The sequence below is a fragment of the Peromyscus maniculatus genome, chromosome 2 (genome assembly GCF_049852395.1).
Source record: "Peromyscus maniculatus bairdii isolate BWxNUB_F1_BW_parent chromosome 2, HU_Pman_BW_mat_3.1, whole genome shotgun sequence".
NCBI classification, from domain to species: Eukaryota; Metazoa; Chordata; class Mammalia; order Rodentia; family Cricetidae; genus Peromyscus; species Peromyscus maniculatus.
Window position 1 is genome coordinate 123751231 of NC_134853.1, and position 16969 is coordinate 123768199.

The following is a 16969-nucleotide window of genomic DNA, read 5'->3' on the forward strand; positions in this document are numbered from 1 at the left end:
TATTTCCTAATTTATTTATTACATATTTTGGTCTTAGTTTTATTCCCTTCAATTACAAAATTTGATTTTATAGTTATACAAAATTATAAAAATGTGATCAAACAAAATAGTAAAACACTGGTATGCCCCCACCCCCAGCCCCTGCTCCAGCTACTCATTGGCCTTGGTCCATATGGATCAAAACCTTTCTCCTCACAGTGATAATTACTAATTACTTCACATTCACAATCCCTTTCCTTCTTCCTGTTCATAACTTTAAGTATCTTTAATAGTTTTTTTTTAATTTCCATAGAATACACACACACAAAAGTACGCATGGAGCTTACAACCTAGTGAATTCTCTAACCAACTAGCACTATTAGTACTCAACAATCAGATTTAGGAACAGAAATTTACCAGCACCCCAGAAGTTTTTTTTCAGGAGAGCTAGTATCTTCCATCCAAAGTAGGAATTGCCTTGACATCACATTAGCTTGTAAGCTTCACTTAGATGAAGCCATATGAAATGGAGTCTTTGATACTGGTTTCTTTTGTTCACTATTACTCAAGCAAGATTCATTTGTATTACTTACTATAGTCTGAGAATATTCATTTCACTGTTATATAGTATTTCACTGTGTGACTATATCATGTTTTATTTATCTATCCATGGGCATTTGTGTGTTTTCCAGTTTGTTTTTCTTTTCTTTCTTTTCTTTTTTTTTGGTTTTTCAAGACAGATTTTCTCTGTGTAGCCCTAACCATCCTGGAACCCACTCTGTAGACCAGGCCAGCCCCTACCTCAAAGAGCTCTGCCTGCCTTTGCCTCCCAAGTGCTGAGATTAAAGGCTTGAGCTACCACCGCCCAGCTGTTTTGGCTTCCAAATGGTGCCACTGGGCTAAGGAAACAGCATGGTAGGTACAGGTACTCTTTGTCATGCTGGTGCTCTGGGGTGGACTGGACGGACTCCTGCAAGTTGTCCTCAGACCATCACACGTTCACCCTGGCACACACTGAGACTCAAGGACAATTTTACTGGAGTTTGAGAGAAAAACAACAGTCCAGTCAATCTGTAACTCTTGACAGCTGCCAGGAGGAGGGAGATTATAATTATTTAGAAATAAACTCGGGGGCTGGACAGCTGGCTCAGTGGAGTTAGGAGCACGTACCACTATTCCTGCAGTCAGAGCAGAGTTTAGTCCCCAGAACCCACATCGGGCAGCTCACAAATGCTCGTAACTCTAGTTCCTGAGAATGTGATGATACCCTCTTCAGGAGGTACCTACACTCATGTGCACATCCCTCCACGCACATAATTGTAAATAGATTAATCTTAACAAACAAACAAACAAACAAAAACCCCACACAACTCAGAATTCTAAAAAAACAAAGTTACCTGTGGGGCCAGCAGAATAGCTCAGGGGATGAGGGTCCTTGCCGCCAAGCCTAAAGATCTGAGTTTGATCTCAAGAACCCCCAAGGGGGAAGAAGAGAAACAGTTCTCCCTTGTTGTCTTCAGACCTCCACACCAGTGCGAGGGTGTACATGCCCACACACATGAACACAAAAATTAGGTAAGTAAACATAACAAGAATGTTCTGGGGGGAAGAAAAGAATGTTACCTGTACTGTCTTCGTGCCCAGAATGCTCAGTTTTTCTGCCGGCTTCATGCCCGGCACGGAAACAGTAGTTCTTGACATGCCCATCCTGCTTTGAGTTGCTCCAGGATATCCTTTCCCTGTGCTTGTTTTGGTTTGGGTAAAGGTGATGGACTTCCTTGGTTGTGAGCTGGGACTCCTGTACCAGGAAAAGAAAATACAGAAGACCCAGAATTGAAAAGAAACTTTAGTTCCATCCATTTGCCTGCAACTTTCATGATATCATTGTTTCACTAGAAAATATCATCCTGAGTGAGGTAACCCAGACTCAGAAGGACAAACATGGTATGGACTCACTCATAAGCGGATACTAGATGTCAGGCAAAGGATAACCAGACTGCAACCCACAGCTCCAGAGAGGCTTGCTAACAAGGAGGACCCTAAGAGGGACACACAGATCGCCCAGTGATGGAGAAATAGATGAGATCTACACGAGCAAACTGGGAGTAAGGGGGTGGGTAATGGAGGGCCAAGAATGGGTGATGAGAGCATAAGGAAATGGGAGGTTTGAGCTGGAACATGGACAGCGTGGGAGAGCAAGGAAAGAGATACTAGCATAAATGAAGACATCATGGGAATAGGAAGAGGCAGGGTACTGGGGAAGTTCCCAGGAATCCATAAGGATGGTCCCACCTTGGACTAATGGCAATGGTCAAGAGGGTGCCTGGAATAGTCTACTCCGGTGACTGGATTAGTGAATACCCTAATTGTCATCACAGAGCCTTCATTGAGTTACTGATGGAAGTAGATGCTGAGATCCACCACCAGCTGCCAGGCCGAGCTCCGGGAATCCAATCGATGAGAGAGAGGAGGGATTCTGTGGGCAGGGGACAATCAAGATCATGATGGGAAAACATGCAGAGAGGAATAGCAACACTGGTGGAAAACCATGAACTGTAGACCACTAGCTGTAGAGCCTGCATAGGACTGGACTAGGCCCTCTGGATAAGCAAGACAGTTGTTTAGTTGGAACTGTTTAGGGGGCCCCCAGGCAGGGGAATTGGGATCCAGGCCTGGTACATGGGCAGGCTTTTGGAGCCCAGTGCCTAGGGTGTGACATCTTGCGCAGCCTTGGTGCAGCAGGGAGGGGCTTGGACCTGCCTCAGCTGAGTGTGCCAGGCTCTGCTGACTCCCCATGGGAGACCTTGACTTGGGGGAGGTGGGAATGGAGGGTGGGTTGGGGGAAAACATGGGGGACAGGAAGAGGGAGAGGATCTGTGGTTGGTATGTAAAGTGAATAGAAAATTTTTTAATAATAAAATAAATAAATAAAAAATTGAAATTATAAAGTAGGCTTTCACTTAGAAGTGCAAATAAGCTAAACAATTACCATGTACCAATAGCTACTTGAGACTTTAGTTTGTGCAAGTGCATTTCTAGAGCGTGTACATGTACCATCACTTTTGAAGCAACTTGAAGCGGTTAGAGCTAACATCATTTTATGTAAAAAGGCACAGGGCCATTGAGATGGTTCTGTGGGTAAAGGTGGTTGTGGTGAAAGCCTGGTGACATCCCCCCCAGCCCATGTAAAAAGCCAGATGTGGAGACAGAAATACCACCCAGCATCTCTCACCAGCCAGCCTAGATTAAGTGGTGCAGCAGGAACAGTAAGAGAGACCACCTCAAAAGCAAGACAAGAGAGAACCACATCCACAAAGCTGTGCTCTGGTCCTCACATAGTGTGGCCAGGCTCATATGCATGCCAATACACACTCATACACAGTAAAAAAAATGAAAATATAATCTAAAAATTATATAAAGATGTAGAGGCTAAAAGGAAAGCATGAGATTTGATTCAAACAGAAAGATCCAAAAGCTGTACCGACTTCTTTGGGTCTTAGTTTTCTTGCTCATAAAACAGGAATAATACTACTCACAGAGTATTATGAGGATTACACAAATTTAATTTAGGAAGTACCTGCTACATGATAAACACCTATCAGTGTACAGTGTAGTAAAACAGGCAAAGTTAAACATGAGTAATAAGACCTGGGGGAAGTACTCTAATTCCTTTTGGACAAATTACACAATTTTTAAATCAGGAAATTTAAATTAAATTATAGTAAAACATTTAAATTCTGGAAGGACTATATAATTGTACTATTGGATTTAGTTCATAATTCACAAGACGGGCCCAAACTCTATTGTTTTACCACTCTGGTTCTTCTTTGTATTGAACACTTCTATGATGTTTCATTAGATTCTAAAAAGCAAATACACTTCCAAAGGAAGCAATTTGGACTTTTTTTTTTTTAGCAAAATTGGACAATGATCTAGTTTTCCCACTTTACTTTTTTTCATATCACTTAACACTATTTGGTTTTTAGTTTGTTTTACACTCTTCTACAGAGTGTAAGCACATTAAACATGGGAATTTATCTTCTCCATTATATCCCCGGTGCCTAGCACGCTAGCCTATTATGCTCATTGAGTAAATATTTGAATTTACATCCTTTTGAGTACCTTACCCTAGACACCTTCCTTTCTTGTGTAAAGGAAGGACTTTACCACCAAAATCATTAATAAAATATCAGTCCTATAAAAACTCCTTCGTAAGGCCAGGTGGCAGTGGTGCACGCTTTTAATCCCAGCACTTGGGAGACAGAGTCAGGTGGATCTCTGTGAGTTTGAGGCCAGCCTGGTCTACAGAGCGAGATCCAGGACAGGAACCAAAACTACACAGAGAAACCCTGTCTTGAGAAACCAACCAACCAAACAAACAAACAAAAAATTTCTTTGTAATATTTATACCATCTTTAAATTCTCTTGCTTTCCATAGACTCCTCTGAATTCATCCTTATCACATTGTCCCTTTCTACAACAGTTGCCATTCTATGGAGGCTGGAGAGATGGCTCATCGTTCAGAGCACTTACTGCTCTTGCAGGACCAGAATTCAGTCCCCAGCACCCACATGGCAGTTCATAACAACCTATAACTTCACACACACACACACACACACACACACACACACACACACACACACACACACACACGGCACGTGCAAAATAAATGTTTGAAAAGTTGTTGCTATTCCATCTGAAACTAAATTTTATCCATATTCTAGAACCTAGCACTGTTTTTCAGAGACTGTTTTTCAGTAATTCTTAGGAGTCCTCTATCTTATTCTGCTATGAGCATAACTCTGCCCTAGTTTTTCCTATACTTAAAATCTTTCTCTTTAACTATAATGTCCTCTGCCTACTACAGCCTTTTTTCCTGTTATAGCCCAATTTCCTAAAACATTGATGAGTTAGACTTTTTGTGGTGCTAGGAATTGAAATGAGAGCCTGACACCCTACCAAACACCCTTCCACTCAGTTCCTTTCCCAACCCTGTCCACTTCTTTATTCCTCTTACATGCTCCATAAGTCAGCTCCTCCTGTATAGGGACAACCTGAATTACAATAATATATTCTCTCAAATTACTGACTCCAAGAGGCTTTTTAGAATACATCCTTGTAATATCCACTGGCTGATCATTCCCCCTCATAAAACTAGTCAGCTAGATGAGGTGGTACAACACCCGTGGAGGCAGGAGGAACAGGAAGGAGCTCAAGGCCATCTTTAGCTGGCTAGTGAGTTCAAGATTAGCCTGGGCTACATGTGACCCTGTCTCAAAAAATCAAAATCAAAAACTTTTAAGTTGACTGTTCAAACAGGTTTCTGAGACATGACAATTTCCTAAGTCTTCAACTACAGACCGTGATCAACAGGCCCATCCATTGTTTTCTACCTATTAAACTTTTAGATTTCTCTTCTAGGTCAGAGTCCCAGATAACGGGTCAACTGTTATCACTATGATCATCAATTTCACCTCTTCTTTCCTCTTCTGACCTTTGCTGCTGTTGTTAGATGTTTTTCCTCTGGGTAAATGGCTCTAAGTTTCAGACTTTCAATGTCAACTTGCCTAATCTAGGAAGAGAATGTCCCAGATGGTCACTGGGAAGGTGTACAGTATTTGACCCAAGAATTTTCTTTCCTTCTCTTCTTTTAGACACACAAGCAAGCACTGGAATTAGTTTAGCCTCACTATAAATTAAGACTAAACAGCTCTAGCCCAAAGTTACACCAAGGAAGGTAGTTCCCTGTGTCCTCTACCTTCTGCTATTTGGCACCCAACATTAGGAAATTAAGATATTGCCTTAAGGCTACACAACAAACTCCATCTTCCAGGTTTTGTGCTACTAAGCTTCCTTACATCTCAAGGAGCTGGGGATATAACTTCACACTTCTCTTCTTTTTACTAGTTACACCCGGATTTCATGTAACTCTGTTATTTGTGATTATAATTGTATCCCCATGTGGCTGCTTCAAATTTTTCATTCATTTGATGGACACTGGAATTTTTTTTTAGCATGTGCAATTAAAATCCACATGCATATACTTGTAAATGTGTTTTGGTGATATATCAAAAGGTCTGATAAAAACACACTGCTTTATACACATGGGTTTTCTGAACTTCTTAAAACCTATTAAGATGGTATCTTTGGGTCTATCAAGTATTTTATAAAACTTTAAAATTCTATTTGTTTATATAAAAGTATTCATTGTAGTCATAAGATAAGTTTCATTAAGCTACATATTTTAATGTTAAGATACACAGACTTCGATAGCTTTCTTTCTAAAACAGGTTTAAAGGTGAAAGGATTTGTGTAATACTCATGTGTAATGTGAAAATCATAGGACACAAAATTGCTTTATGATAATTAAAACAAACCTTGGGTACCTACATGATTTATCTTAAAGTCTTTTTTTATTAGGTTAATTGCTATAATTTCTTCTTCAGAAATAGTTTTAATATATAAATGATAGTTTTTTAAAAGCTGTCATAACATCAAATAATGGATCTGTTTATTAAAGATCTTTAAATCTCTAATTCTCATGGTGAATTAGAGATATAATTGTAACAAACAGTAACATCCACAATCTACATTTTTTCAAGGTTCTTTTTTGTCCAATTTGAGCTAAAGGAAAAGGAAGTGGCCCCTCTGCCCACCGCCAAGCTGAGGACAGAACCTAGCAGCTTGCACTTGCTACTGAGCTAAATCCCAACCCCTTAAGTCATCTTAAAAGCAAGGTGTTGGTGCTTGCTTTAAAGACTTATCAATAATTAGGCCACACTCTTGTTTTGAAAAACCCAGTTATCTTCTTTACACTAAGAATCACTCGAACTTCTTAAAAGTACAGATGTGAAATCAGTAATTGCTTGATGCTACAGGCGAAGTAGTCAAGGTTAGGCACCGAACCTAAAATGAGAAATGATGATCCAGATCAGCGGTTCTCATCCTTCCTCGTGCTGTGATGCTTTAACACAGTTCCTCATCTTGTGGCCACCCCCAACCATACAATTATTTTCATTGCTAGTTCGTAACTGTAATTTGCTACTGTTAGGAACCATAATGTAAATATAGGATATGCAGGATACCCGATATGTGACCCCTGTGAAAGGGTTGTTCAACCCTCAAAGGGGTCAGGACCCACAGGTTGAGAACTATTCATCTAAATGAAAACTGCAAGATCTGATTTTCAAATCCATCTTTATGTATGGTGATGTCTGTGTTACCTATGTATGCTTCCTGTCCATCTCATTTGACGGCAAATTAATTTCTAATTTTTAAAACGAATTACAGCTGCTAAAGCAAACTCGAATGCCTTTCTGCTCGTTGGCATGAGTGGAGTTAGAGTAACGGCAAGCATCAAAGAAGGGGATTCAACCAAGACGACCATGCTAGGGGGTGAAACCACACAGCCCTGGTTGGGACTTTTCCTGATTTTTCTGTCAGTTTTGGTTTTCCAGCTTTTCCTAAGGGATAATGGCCTCATCTGGACTCAAAGCCTGCTACTCAAAGGACAGGAGGAGGGTTCTCTCTCCCTCTGCTTTCAGCCCTCTAAGTAACAAGCATTCATTTAGCTCAAAGGGAAGGAAAACTGTCCCAAAGCTAACTTGTTCTGGTTGTCTTATGAGCCCAAATAAAAATGAAACGCCTGCCGGGCGTTGGTGGCGCACGCCTTTAATCCCAGCACTCGGGAGGCGGAGGCAGGCGGATCTCTGTGAGTTCGAGGCCAGCCTGGGCTACCAAGTGAGCTCCAGGAAAAGCGCAAAGCTACACAGAGAAACCCTGTCTCGAAAAACCAAAAAAAAAAAAAAAAAAAAAATGAAACGCCTTTAAACAAAAAGTTTCCAAGTACCTGGTTTTTTTTTTTTTTTTTGCTTTGTTTTTCGAGACAGGGTTTCTCTGTGTAGCTTTGCGCCTTTTTCCTGGAACTCACTTGGTAGCCCAGGCTGGCCTCGAACTCACAGAGATCCGCCTGCCTCTGCCTCCCGAGTGCTGGGATTAAAGGCGTGCGCCACCACCGCCCGGCCCCAAGTACCTGTTCTAATAGGATTTAAACCTCTAACAAATGGGTTAATTTGCTGGCACAAGAAGAATGTCTGCAGGACTGAGCTGACTGTGTCCAAGCCCCCATGTCTCATTAAATCCATGTTTACTTTAAAGGAAATAAGACAGAAGAACCAGATAAGTATATTTTTGATAAAGGTTAAAGACAGAGGAAAATGCTTTCTTATGAGAAAGTACTGACTGGTAATTTTGTCCTAAAGTGAAGGAATGTTTCAAAATGCAAATAAGACATCTCCAGAACATTAGTGGGTTTCAGGAAGGGTCATAGAAAACAAATGTACTTATAACTCAGCTGATTATAGTTAAAGGATATTAAATAACGACACTACCAGTTCTGTTACATTACGATTTTCTTAAGCACTGTCTCTTAGTCATGGTCTCAAGAAGAAAAAAATTTAGAACAAAAAGGATTTTTTAATTTTCCTTTTACTAAAAAAGACATTTAAAATTTGTGATTAGATTTATTTTTGTTTTCCCATTGGGTAAGGCTTTCACTTGCTGGATAGGCCTTAACAGTAGGTAAAATTCTCTTTAAAAGAATTATTCCCTCATGTGGTATTCCTGCTAAATTACATAGTGATCATGGAATTCAATTCAATGGACAAATACTTTAATCTATTTATAAAATTTGGCCTATTAAGTAAACAAATGACACTAATTCTTCAAATTAACTAAAGCTTTGGTTCTCATCCAAGATCTATCAATTTTGGAAAACATCCATTTTTTTCCCATAACTCATTATAAAATAAGTACTTATGTCCCATGAAAAAATAAACTGTATTAACCAATACTATAAAAGGGTAACATGCTATTAAGAGACTTGGAAATATGGTAACTAAAAATTCAAAAATGGCTATAGAATTTTTCCCAAGGTAAAGAAAACCAGATAATTTCATCAGTGGGAAGATAAAAAAATTTCACTCTGCCTGGAGAAAAAGACAATCAGGTACTTCATGCTTCACGAAGTAAATTTGTACTTCTCATATCAAACTTCTGGGCACAAATCTACATGGACCTCAGAAATACTGGGTGATACTCACCTTTGGTTGCATTAACAAATGTATATCTCAAATACATGACCATTTCCCTCATTAAAAAATTATTTATTGTGTGTATGTGTGCATGCACACCACAGCATGCCTGTAGAGATCAGAGGACAACTTACCAGAGTTGGTTCTCTCCTTCCATCATGTAGGGCCCCACTCAGAGAACGAACTCAGATCATCAGGCTTAGCAGCAAGCATCTTTACCCTCTGAGTCTTCTCACAGTCCCATCCCTTTATTTTAAAGTTCTATTGCTTTAAAGATTTATTTCATGAGTGTTGGACTACATGTATATATGTGTGCCAGGAGATCAATAGTGCATCAGATCCTCTGAAACTGGAGTTATGGGTGGTTGTGAGCCACCTTGTGGCTACTGGGAACTGAATCCAGGTCCACTGCAGGAGTAATAAGCACTCTTCTGAGTCATCTCTCCAGCCTCACTTTCTATATTTTTAAAATCTTTTTATGAATACATTTGAGATAGTCAATATTTTGCTTGATAGTCTCCCGCGCCGGCCCCCCCCCCCCGTGCCTTTTTTTGTTTTTTGAGACAGGATCTCTCTGTGTGGACTATCCTAGAACATGCTCTGTAGACCAGGCTGGCCTCAAACTCAGAGATCTACCTGCCTCTGCCTTCTGAATGCTTGGATTAAAGGCGTCTACCACCCCCACCAACTGCTTGATAGTCTTAAATGATAAAAATAATGCTAACTTCAGTTTTAATGAAGTTACAATAATGGAGTATTATCTCTGAATCTGTCAAATGTTTATGGACTGGACATTGTTAATGTAATTGACTGTATATATTATATATATTTATTGTACTTATTGTATATAGTTTTTCTTATATTAGTAATAACCTTTTATTATTTTAGACAAAAAAAGGGAAATGTGGTTATATCTTGTGTAAGGTAATAAATTTGCCTGAAGATCAGAGAACAAGCCACTAGATTAAACATAAAAGCCAGGCAGTGGTGGCACACACCTTTAATCCTAGCACTCAGGAGGCAGAGATCAGTCTGGATTTCTGTGAGTGCAAAGACACCCTGGACTACATGAGATTGACTCACTCTACGAGAGAAACAGAGCCAGGCAGTGGTGGCACACACCTTTAATCCCAATACTTGGGAGTTACACACCCTTAATCCCAGCACTAGGAAAATTGAGAAAGGAAATGATATGGGTGGGCAGAGAAAGGCAGATAAGGCATGAGGAGATAGGAACTAAAGTCTTTCGGCTGAGGAAGGCTTTTCCGGCTGAGTACTAGAGGTATGAAGTGGCTTGTTCTTTTATCTCTCTGATCTTTAAGTATTTACCCAAATATCTGATTCTGGGTTTTTTATTAAAGACCATTTAGCAATTTGTCTTACATTACAGTAAGTATATGTTCTTTTGTTAATCATGTTTTTGTTATGACTGCTTTCTCAGGATTCCTATTATATTTGAACCAAGATTCATGTTTAAAACAATGCAAGTGATGGAGAGGACCAGTCCTGAGCCCAGATGGTGAAGCTCTCAGTCCTCATCAGAGATGTTTCTTCGTGCAATGGATAGCAGTTAACTCAGAAGTTCACAACTAGTCAAAGTGCAGAGACGCAGTGACTGTGGATGCTTTGCCACAAATGGGACATCTGTACCACACAGCTTCCCAAGATTCAGACTATCAAGTGGAGGTGGAGAGAGTAACAGCCAGAGACAGGGGAGGACAGGAGCAAAACAGTGTCTTCTGGACAGCACAGGACTGCTACACTCATGAACTCACAACAACAGCTGCCTGCAAAACAGCAAACTAGTCAACTGTCTAGCTGGGATGCTATGGACAGCTGATTTAATTTGTATGTGAACACAGAATGAGACTCAGATACGGCAGATATTTTGGAATTGTCAAAACTATGAATTTAAAATAATGAATATGCTTAGGGTTCTAATAGAACAAGTGGATAACGTGCAAGAACAGATGAGTAACAAGTTAGACCAAAGACTCTCTAGTTGCTCCTCCCAGTCAGAAATGAGAGCAGGCCTCCCAGCAGTCTGTAGGTTAGGACAAAGAACTGACAGGCTTCCTCTCCCTGCACTTCTCTCTGGGACACCCAGTAGAATAACAAAGCCTGCTGAACTGTGGCCTTGCTGCTGTAGGGTAAGTTATGGTCCTACCTAGTGCTGCATCTGCAGCTTATAGGTCAGGCCAAGCTAGACCCCTCCATATGGGGCCTGTCTACCTAAATGGGAACCTGTAGGAAGCAGAAACCCCTTTGCCTTGGGGATTTGAAGGCTATTTTCCTCAGGACTCATGTCATATTATACATGACAACCATCTCTTCTAAAGTTCCTTTCTGGGATTCTGAAGGGAATACTCTCTCCATCTCTCCTTCAAGGTCCCGTCAGGCTGCCTACCTGTAATATGCTCTAGGTCTCCTAACATTCTCCTCCTGCAAGGTCCAATCATGCCTCCCTCCCCTTCTCCCGGCTCCCGCCACATACCCCAGCCAACTCGAGGGTAGTGAGGCTCTAATACAGCTCATTCTGAAGGGTGATCTCATGTCAGCTCCTTGTCATTCGCCTGCTTCTCTTTTTAAGTTATAACAGTAAACAGATGAATACTCAAAGAATAAATTAAATAACAAAATGAGAACATGCAAAGAATTAGAATAAAACAACCAGGTAGAGAAAAGGGTTGTTTTTAGCACAATGGGTGATTTGTCCAGATCTGTGATGCTAATAGGAAGATTGCAAAATGGGAAAATCAAGAAAGTGAAAAATTGGCAAATTCTTCAAGAGATATTTTATACAATCAGAAATAAATTCTAAAATAAAGATGAGAAATAACGAGTTACAGCAATAACTAAGTTTGAAACTTGGTTTTAATCAGGTAACATGGCTATATCAAAAAGTTACAGTAGCTCACATCTCGAATTCTATCCTGTCCTTAACTATTCATCTGTTATAAATGCCATTACTTGAATTCCCAAGGAGTTTTCTAACATTTTCAGCTACTGTGAGTGCAAACTAGTGTTCCTAGGAAGAAGCCACACCTTACACTGAACACTCTACAAAAGCTAATTAACAGATTAAATCTTGATGACTGTGGAGAGGTTGGAATGTTGCAGGTCTAAAGCCTGACTACAATTGACCTTGCTATGGTTAGGCCCCTAATTGCCTTTCTCTGCCTACCTCTATGTCTGACCTAATATCCTTTAGATTACTAAGTGAAACCCTTTGAAATGTATACAGATTACTGATTTCCACCCACCAAATGGCCTCAAGAATGTTATCGATAGCTGTAACAGTGACTCCCCCACTCTGCTGGAACCTACCATCTGTCGTTTCCACCACTGCATGTAGAAGTGTATTGACTTATAAAATTTCATGTGATTTTACCATATTAGAGCATGGTATTTGGGAAAACCTGAATTTGTGTTCCTGGGCCATGGTCACTCATATTAAGTTCCAGAATAAACCATTTCTTATTCCCTTTGAAATGAAAGTCATGGTTGTGTATGTGTCTGTTTTGAATTAACAAGTGTTATATCATGTTTGTTTTAAGTTACATACTTTAACATCTCTATAAAGCCAAAAAGGAAATTGGGCAAAGAAACCAGTAACCAGGTATTGATATGTATGTCTACTCATTTGTTCAGTTAACAAATGTGTACAGCTAGGTGGTGGTAGTGCACACCTTTAATCCCAGCACTCGGAGGCAGAGGCACGAGGATCTCTGTGACTTCCAGGCCAGACTGGTTTATAGAGTTAGTTCCAGGACAGCCAGGGCTGATACACAGAGAAACCCTGTCTCGAAACACACACACACACACACACACACACACACACCCCAAATGTGTATTAAAAACATTCTTCATTCTAGGTAATAAGAGTCTACAGCAGTACACAAAAATAAAAATCTTTATACCCATGGGGATAGACTTTTTATAAAACATACAGCAAGGGTGAGGTTGATCCTGGGAAATAAACTATTATTTCATATATGGAGACATATGACAGAAATAAGTGAATCCTGAGGCTTATATGGCATATACTATTCCAAAGGACAGCAAATTCCCAGGGGCAGAAACGGGAATACTTGTGGGGGGTGGGGGGGGTGGGAGAGTGAATGGGGGGGGGTGTTACTATAATACTGGAGTGACAGAATCAAAGCCAGATCCTGTGGCACTTGGAAAAATGGGAGAACTTACTCAGAGGGAATGGGAAATGCTTAGGGAACTTTTGAGCAGATCTACAATGACTATCACATGGAGGCTGTTGGCAATCGGACTACTCAGCCAGCTATTCCAATGCAGAAATGACTTGGATGAAAGTGTTAGGTTTGGATTGCATAGCTACTTCAAAAAGTCAAAGTGGCCCTCATTACACAGCAGAATGTGGAACTACAAGGACTGCACTTGACTGGAACAGGAATGACTGTATACTGGAAACAAAGGGAGTACAATGCAACAATGAAGATGAATTTTAAGCAGTCTACTGATTTTAAGTGTAGCCATTTCGTTTTCAGTGTTCTTGAGAGAGATCCTGAAGAGGATTAAAAACTTCTGAGTCATGACTATACATGACTTGGAAAGTCACAGGGCAATAACGAAGAGATCACCTGACCCCACAACATATATTTAGATAAGGGACAGATGGGTAGATTGGTAAACAATAAGCCTTTAATCCCAGCACTTTCAATACAGTTCCATGCCAGTCAGGGCTACACAGTGAGACTCTATCTATCTCTAAATATACACAAACAGACACACATACATAAAAATAAAAGCAGAAAACTAGTCACGAACCTAACGAAGACTGGGGAATGAGTGGTGAACCGGTAGTTAACTGAACCATTTCAAAACTCAGTAAGTGGTCACTTAGGTCAAAGCTGATGATGGGCTAGTTAACAACAAAAGTGTAAACTGTTGTTGGCTATCAGAAAGCTTTTTTGGTGAAGTGGAAGGGCGGCCTAAAGGCTGAGTACTACAATCAAGAGAGAATAAGGTTCTCTCCCAGTAACTTTCAGTAAGTTTAAATGGCAAACGATTAACTGAGCAGAGGATTGAAGAAAAGATGTGGCTGGTTTGAAAAAACAACAAAATCACTGAAATGTGTGAAAATTCGGGAACATTTTAGTGGACATTCAATGAACCACTTTCAAGTTCTACGCCACAGGAGTCCACACATCTTTATGCTTTTCCTCTGGCTTAGCAGAATGTTATAGGCAGTTAAGAGTCTTAAGGCAAGCTGGCAAAAGGAGATTAAAAAAAAAAAATCCTCTGCCAGCGAACATATTAAAATTAGCTCTGGTTGCTCAGAGAAACCAAGGAGCCCGAGCGCAGCAAGGCTTGAAGTTGAAAGACCAGAGGAAAGAATACAAGCAGAAGCACTTGGGAGCAACAGGAAGCAGGAGCCGAGCACCGCAGATGGGGTTCTATCAAGACCGAACTAGGCCCAAGGAGGTGGAGTGGCCTGGGGGCTCCGCAAGATCGAAGGCGTTGGGAACCCCTTTCCAAACCGAGGGGCTGCCGCCGGGATCTAGAGGAATGGACCACGGATCTAGTGCGGAACTTACGTAGCAAAGCTGGCCTGCTTGCGGGTGCTCGTTGGAGAGGTAGAGGAATACATAGTGGCGACCCGCAGACCAGGGCCCAGGGCCCAGCGCCCTCTCTCTAGCGGCTTCTGCAGTACCGGGACCCCCAACCGCCCGCGGCAGCCGCTTTGGGAATGTTTGACGGGCGTCATGGCGACCGCGGAGCCCGGCTCAAGAAGCGGCCGCGCGGTTGGCTGGCCGCTCGAGGATGAGGAGGAGGGCGGAGGCGGAGGGGAGGGCAGAGGGTTGGTGGAGCTGGAGGAAGCTCGGGCGACGACTCGGAGGAGGCGGGCGGCCCAGGCCCTAGGCCCCTCCCAGGCTGCGAGTCTCCCGGCTGCAGGCGGATGGATGGGGCGTCTCCAGGCGGCGGCGGCAGCAGCGGAGGCGGCGGCAGCGGCGGTGGCTGTAAGTGCAGCCTCCACAAACCATCTTCCCTATCCTTCCATCGGAAAGCAGAGCTCCGGAGGCGCCCGCAGTCCCCTTTCTCCACTTCCCCTCCCCCCACGGCAGAGCGCCGCCCGGAAGACCCTTGACTTCCGGGGCGGGGTTGTCCCCCATGTGGGCGGGGCGGGCTGGCGGCTCGGAGGCACTGCCGCCCCGTGCGCACGCGCAGCTGCCGCCCCTCCCCTGCCCGGTCTTTCGGCCTTGGCGGCGGCGGCGGCGGCGGCGACGCCAATCTTCGCTGCTTCCGCGGCACGCCGGGACTACGCTGCGGAGTGAGTTCGCCGGGCGGGCAGGCAGGCAGGCCAGCTTCCGCCCCATTCGGTCGGCCCTCGCTCCGCGGCAGGGGTGTGGCTTCCTGGCCACTCCCCCGTGGCTCCACCTCTGTGCCCCTGATTTTCCCCAGCTGTCCCAGCCAGTGGAGGGCTCTGAGGCAGAGCATCCCCCGAGGTGATGATGGGCTCAACCTGGGTCCACCAGCCGTTGTCGGAGGGAGCTAAGGGGCGAGAGACTTGAAGACGGCATTGCAGGGAACGAGCCGCTCCCGGTGCTCGTGCCGACCCCCCCCCCCAAGCCGTCCCCCGTCCCCCCCGCGAGTGGCCTTATTCTTTTAGCTTGTAATATAGAGGCTCCTGGCCTGGTGCCCATCTCTGGTCCTTGCGTGCTGTGTGACCTTGGGCAAGTCACTCCCCCACGGGCTTCAGTTTTCTTAGATTAAATCTCCTCGATCTTTGTAATTCTGCAGAAGACCTTAGGCAGTTTTAAGACTGAGATGACCCGAAATTGACTAAACCTTTCCTAAATCTTGGGTGAAATACGGGAACCTAATTATCGGGTTCCTTTTTTAATCTGTAGCATTGCTTACAAATTGCAAGACTCAATTTTTTTTTTACTTGTTTGCTTCTTTTTGCTGAAACTGCCATGGGGGGCGGTTGACCTGGTTTCTCAGACATTCTTTTTGAAAACGTGAGACTGGGTGAGCTTGTGGGAACACTGTTTCTGTCTCGTCCCTACTGAGGCTTTCTTTTCCTTTAATCCAGATGGTGTGGTGGCTCGATTCTCCCAGTGCCTGGCTGAGTTTCGGACGTGGTTAAGAACCAACTGGTTGAGGTTCAATGCAGACAAGACGGATGTGATGCTGGTAGGCAGGGGGACAATCGGAGACGAAGGGAGGGCAAAAGCGGACTCCCTCATGTGATGGAACCGTCTTGATCACTGTCTGTTCTAGTGTTGTAGGACGGCTAGTGGCCAACCCTTTCAAGACTTCAGGGGAGATAAAAATAACCTCAGCGAGGTTAAGGATTATAAACTCAAGTTTGCAACATAAGAATAAAAAGGGGGCTGCTGAATGAAACTGTATGGAAAAATTACAAAAGGAACCCACACTGTCCTTTGAAGAGCCAGAGTTCTCTATGTGTTTTAGGATGGCATTAATACAAGAACTAACGAAGAGATAATTACTGTTGCATAGTTGTGAAGCCTCCAGATGTAATGTGCTGCTGTGCTTTGCATCCCGCATTCTGCCTACTAAAGTCAAGATAAACTCAATCTGTCTCAGATGCCATTCGAGAAAAAATTTGAATGTAGGTATTTGGTCATCACATACACAGTGTAGGCTGTCCTTCCTAAATACAAGCTTTAGGAAATAGTTCAGAAAATAGTCTCCAAAGAGGACTCACGGACTTGGAGAATTTTAAGATCTTAGTTATGCTGTGTTCATCTGTATCAGTCAGAATTCTTACATGTATTTTCTTGGTGTACTTTGAGAGGTACTTTTTTGAGTTTCCCAAACAGATATGCCTATATAGCAGATATATTACTAGTTTTTGAGACAGGTGTTGGTGCTGAATAAAAGGTTATACATATTAG

At 42.6% G+C, this 16969-nt stretch overlaps 2 protein-coding genes across 21 annotated transcripts in view; one reads left to right on the forward strand and one right to left on the reverse strand.

Moving 5' to 3' along the window:
* The window catches only part of Dnai4 (dynein axonemal intermediate chain 4), a 67492-nt gene extending 52614 nt beyond the window's left edge, over nucleotides 1-14878 (reverse strand). For all 4 annotated transcript variants that reach the window (XM_076564612.1, XM_076564611.1, XM_076564610.1 and 1 more), the window contains exons 1-2: nucleotides 14642-14878; nucleotides 1603-1777 (exon numbers count right to left, since the gene is read on the reverse strand). In XM_076564612.1, the coding sequence (XP_076420727.1) occupies nucleotides 1603-1777; nucleotides 14642-14811 (345 nt within the window). In that variant the 5' untranslated portion in view covers nucleotides 14812-14878. The remainder of the gene's footprint in view (nucleotides 1-1602; nucleotides 1778-14641) is intronic.
* A 46-nt stretch (nucleotides 14879-14924) lies between these two features.
* The window catches only part of Mier1 (MIER1 transcriptional regulator), a 57727-nt gene continuing 55682 nt past the window's right edge, over nucleotides 14925-16969 (forward strand). For 4 of the 17 annotated variants that reach the window (XM_042271499.2, XM_016005702.3, XM_016005707.3 and 1 more), the window contains exons 1-2: nucleotides 14931-15064; nucleotides 16141-16241. In XM_042271499.2, coding sequence (XP_042127433.1) covers nucleotides 15004-15064; nucleotides 16141-16241 — 162 coding nt within the window. In that variant the 5' untranslated portion in view covers nucleotides 14931-15003. The other 13 variants (XM_076564614.1, XM_076564615.1, XM_076564620.1 and 10 more) reach the window with 11 other exon arrangements.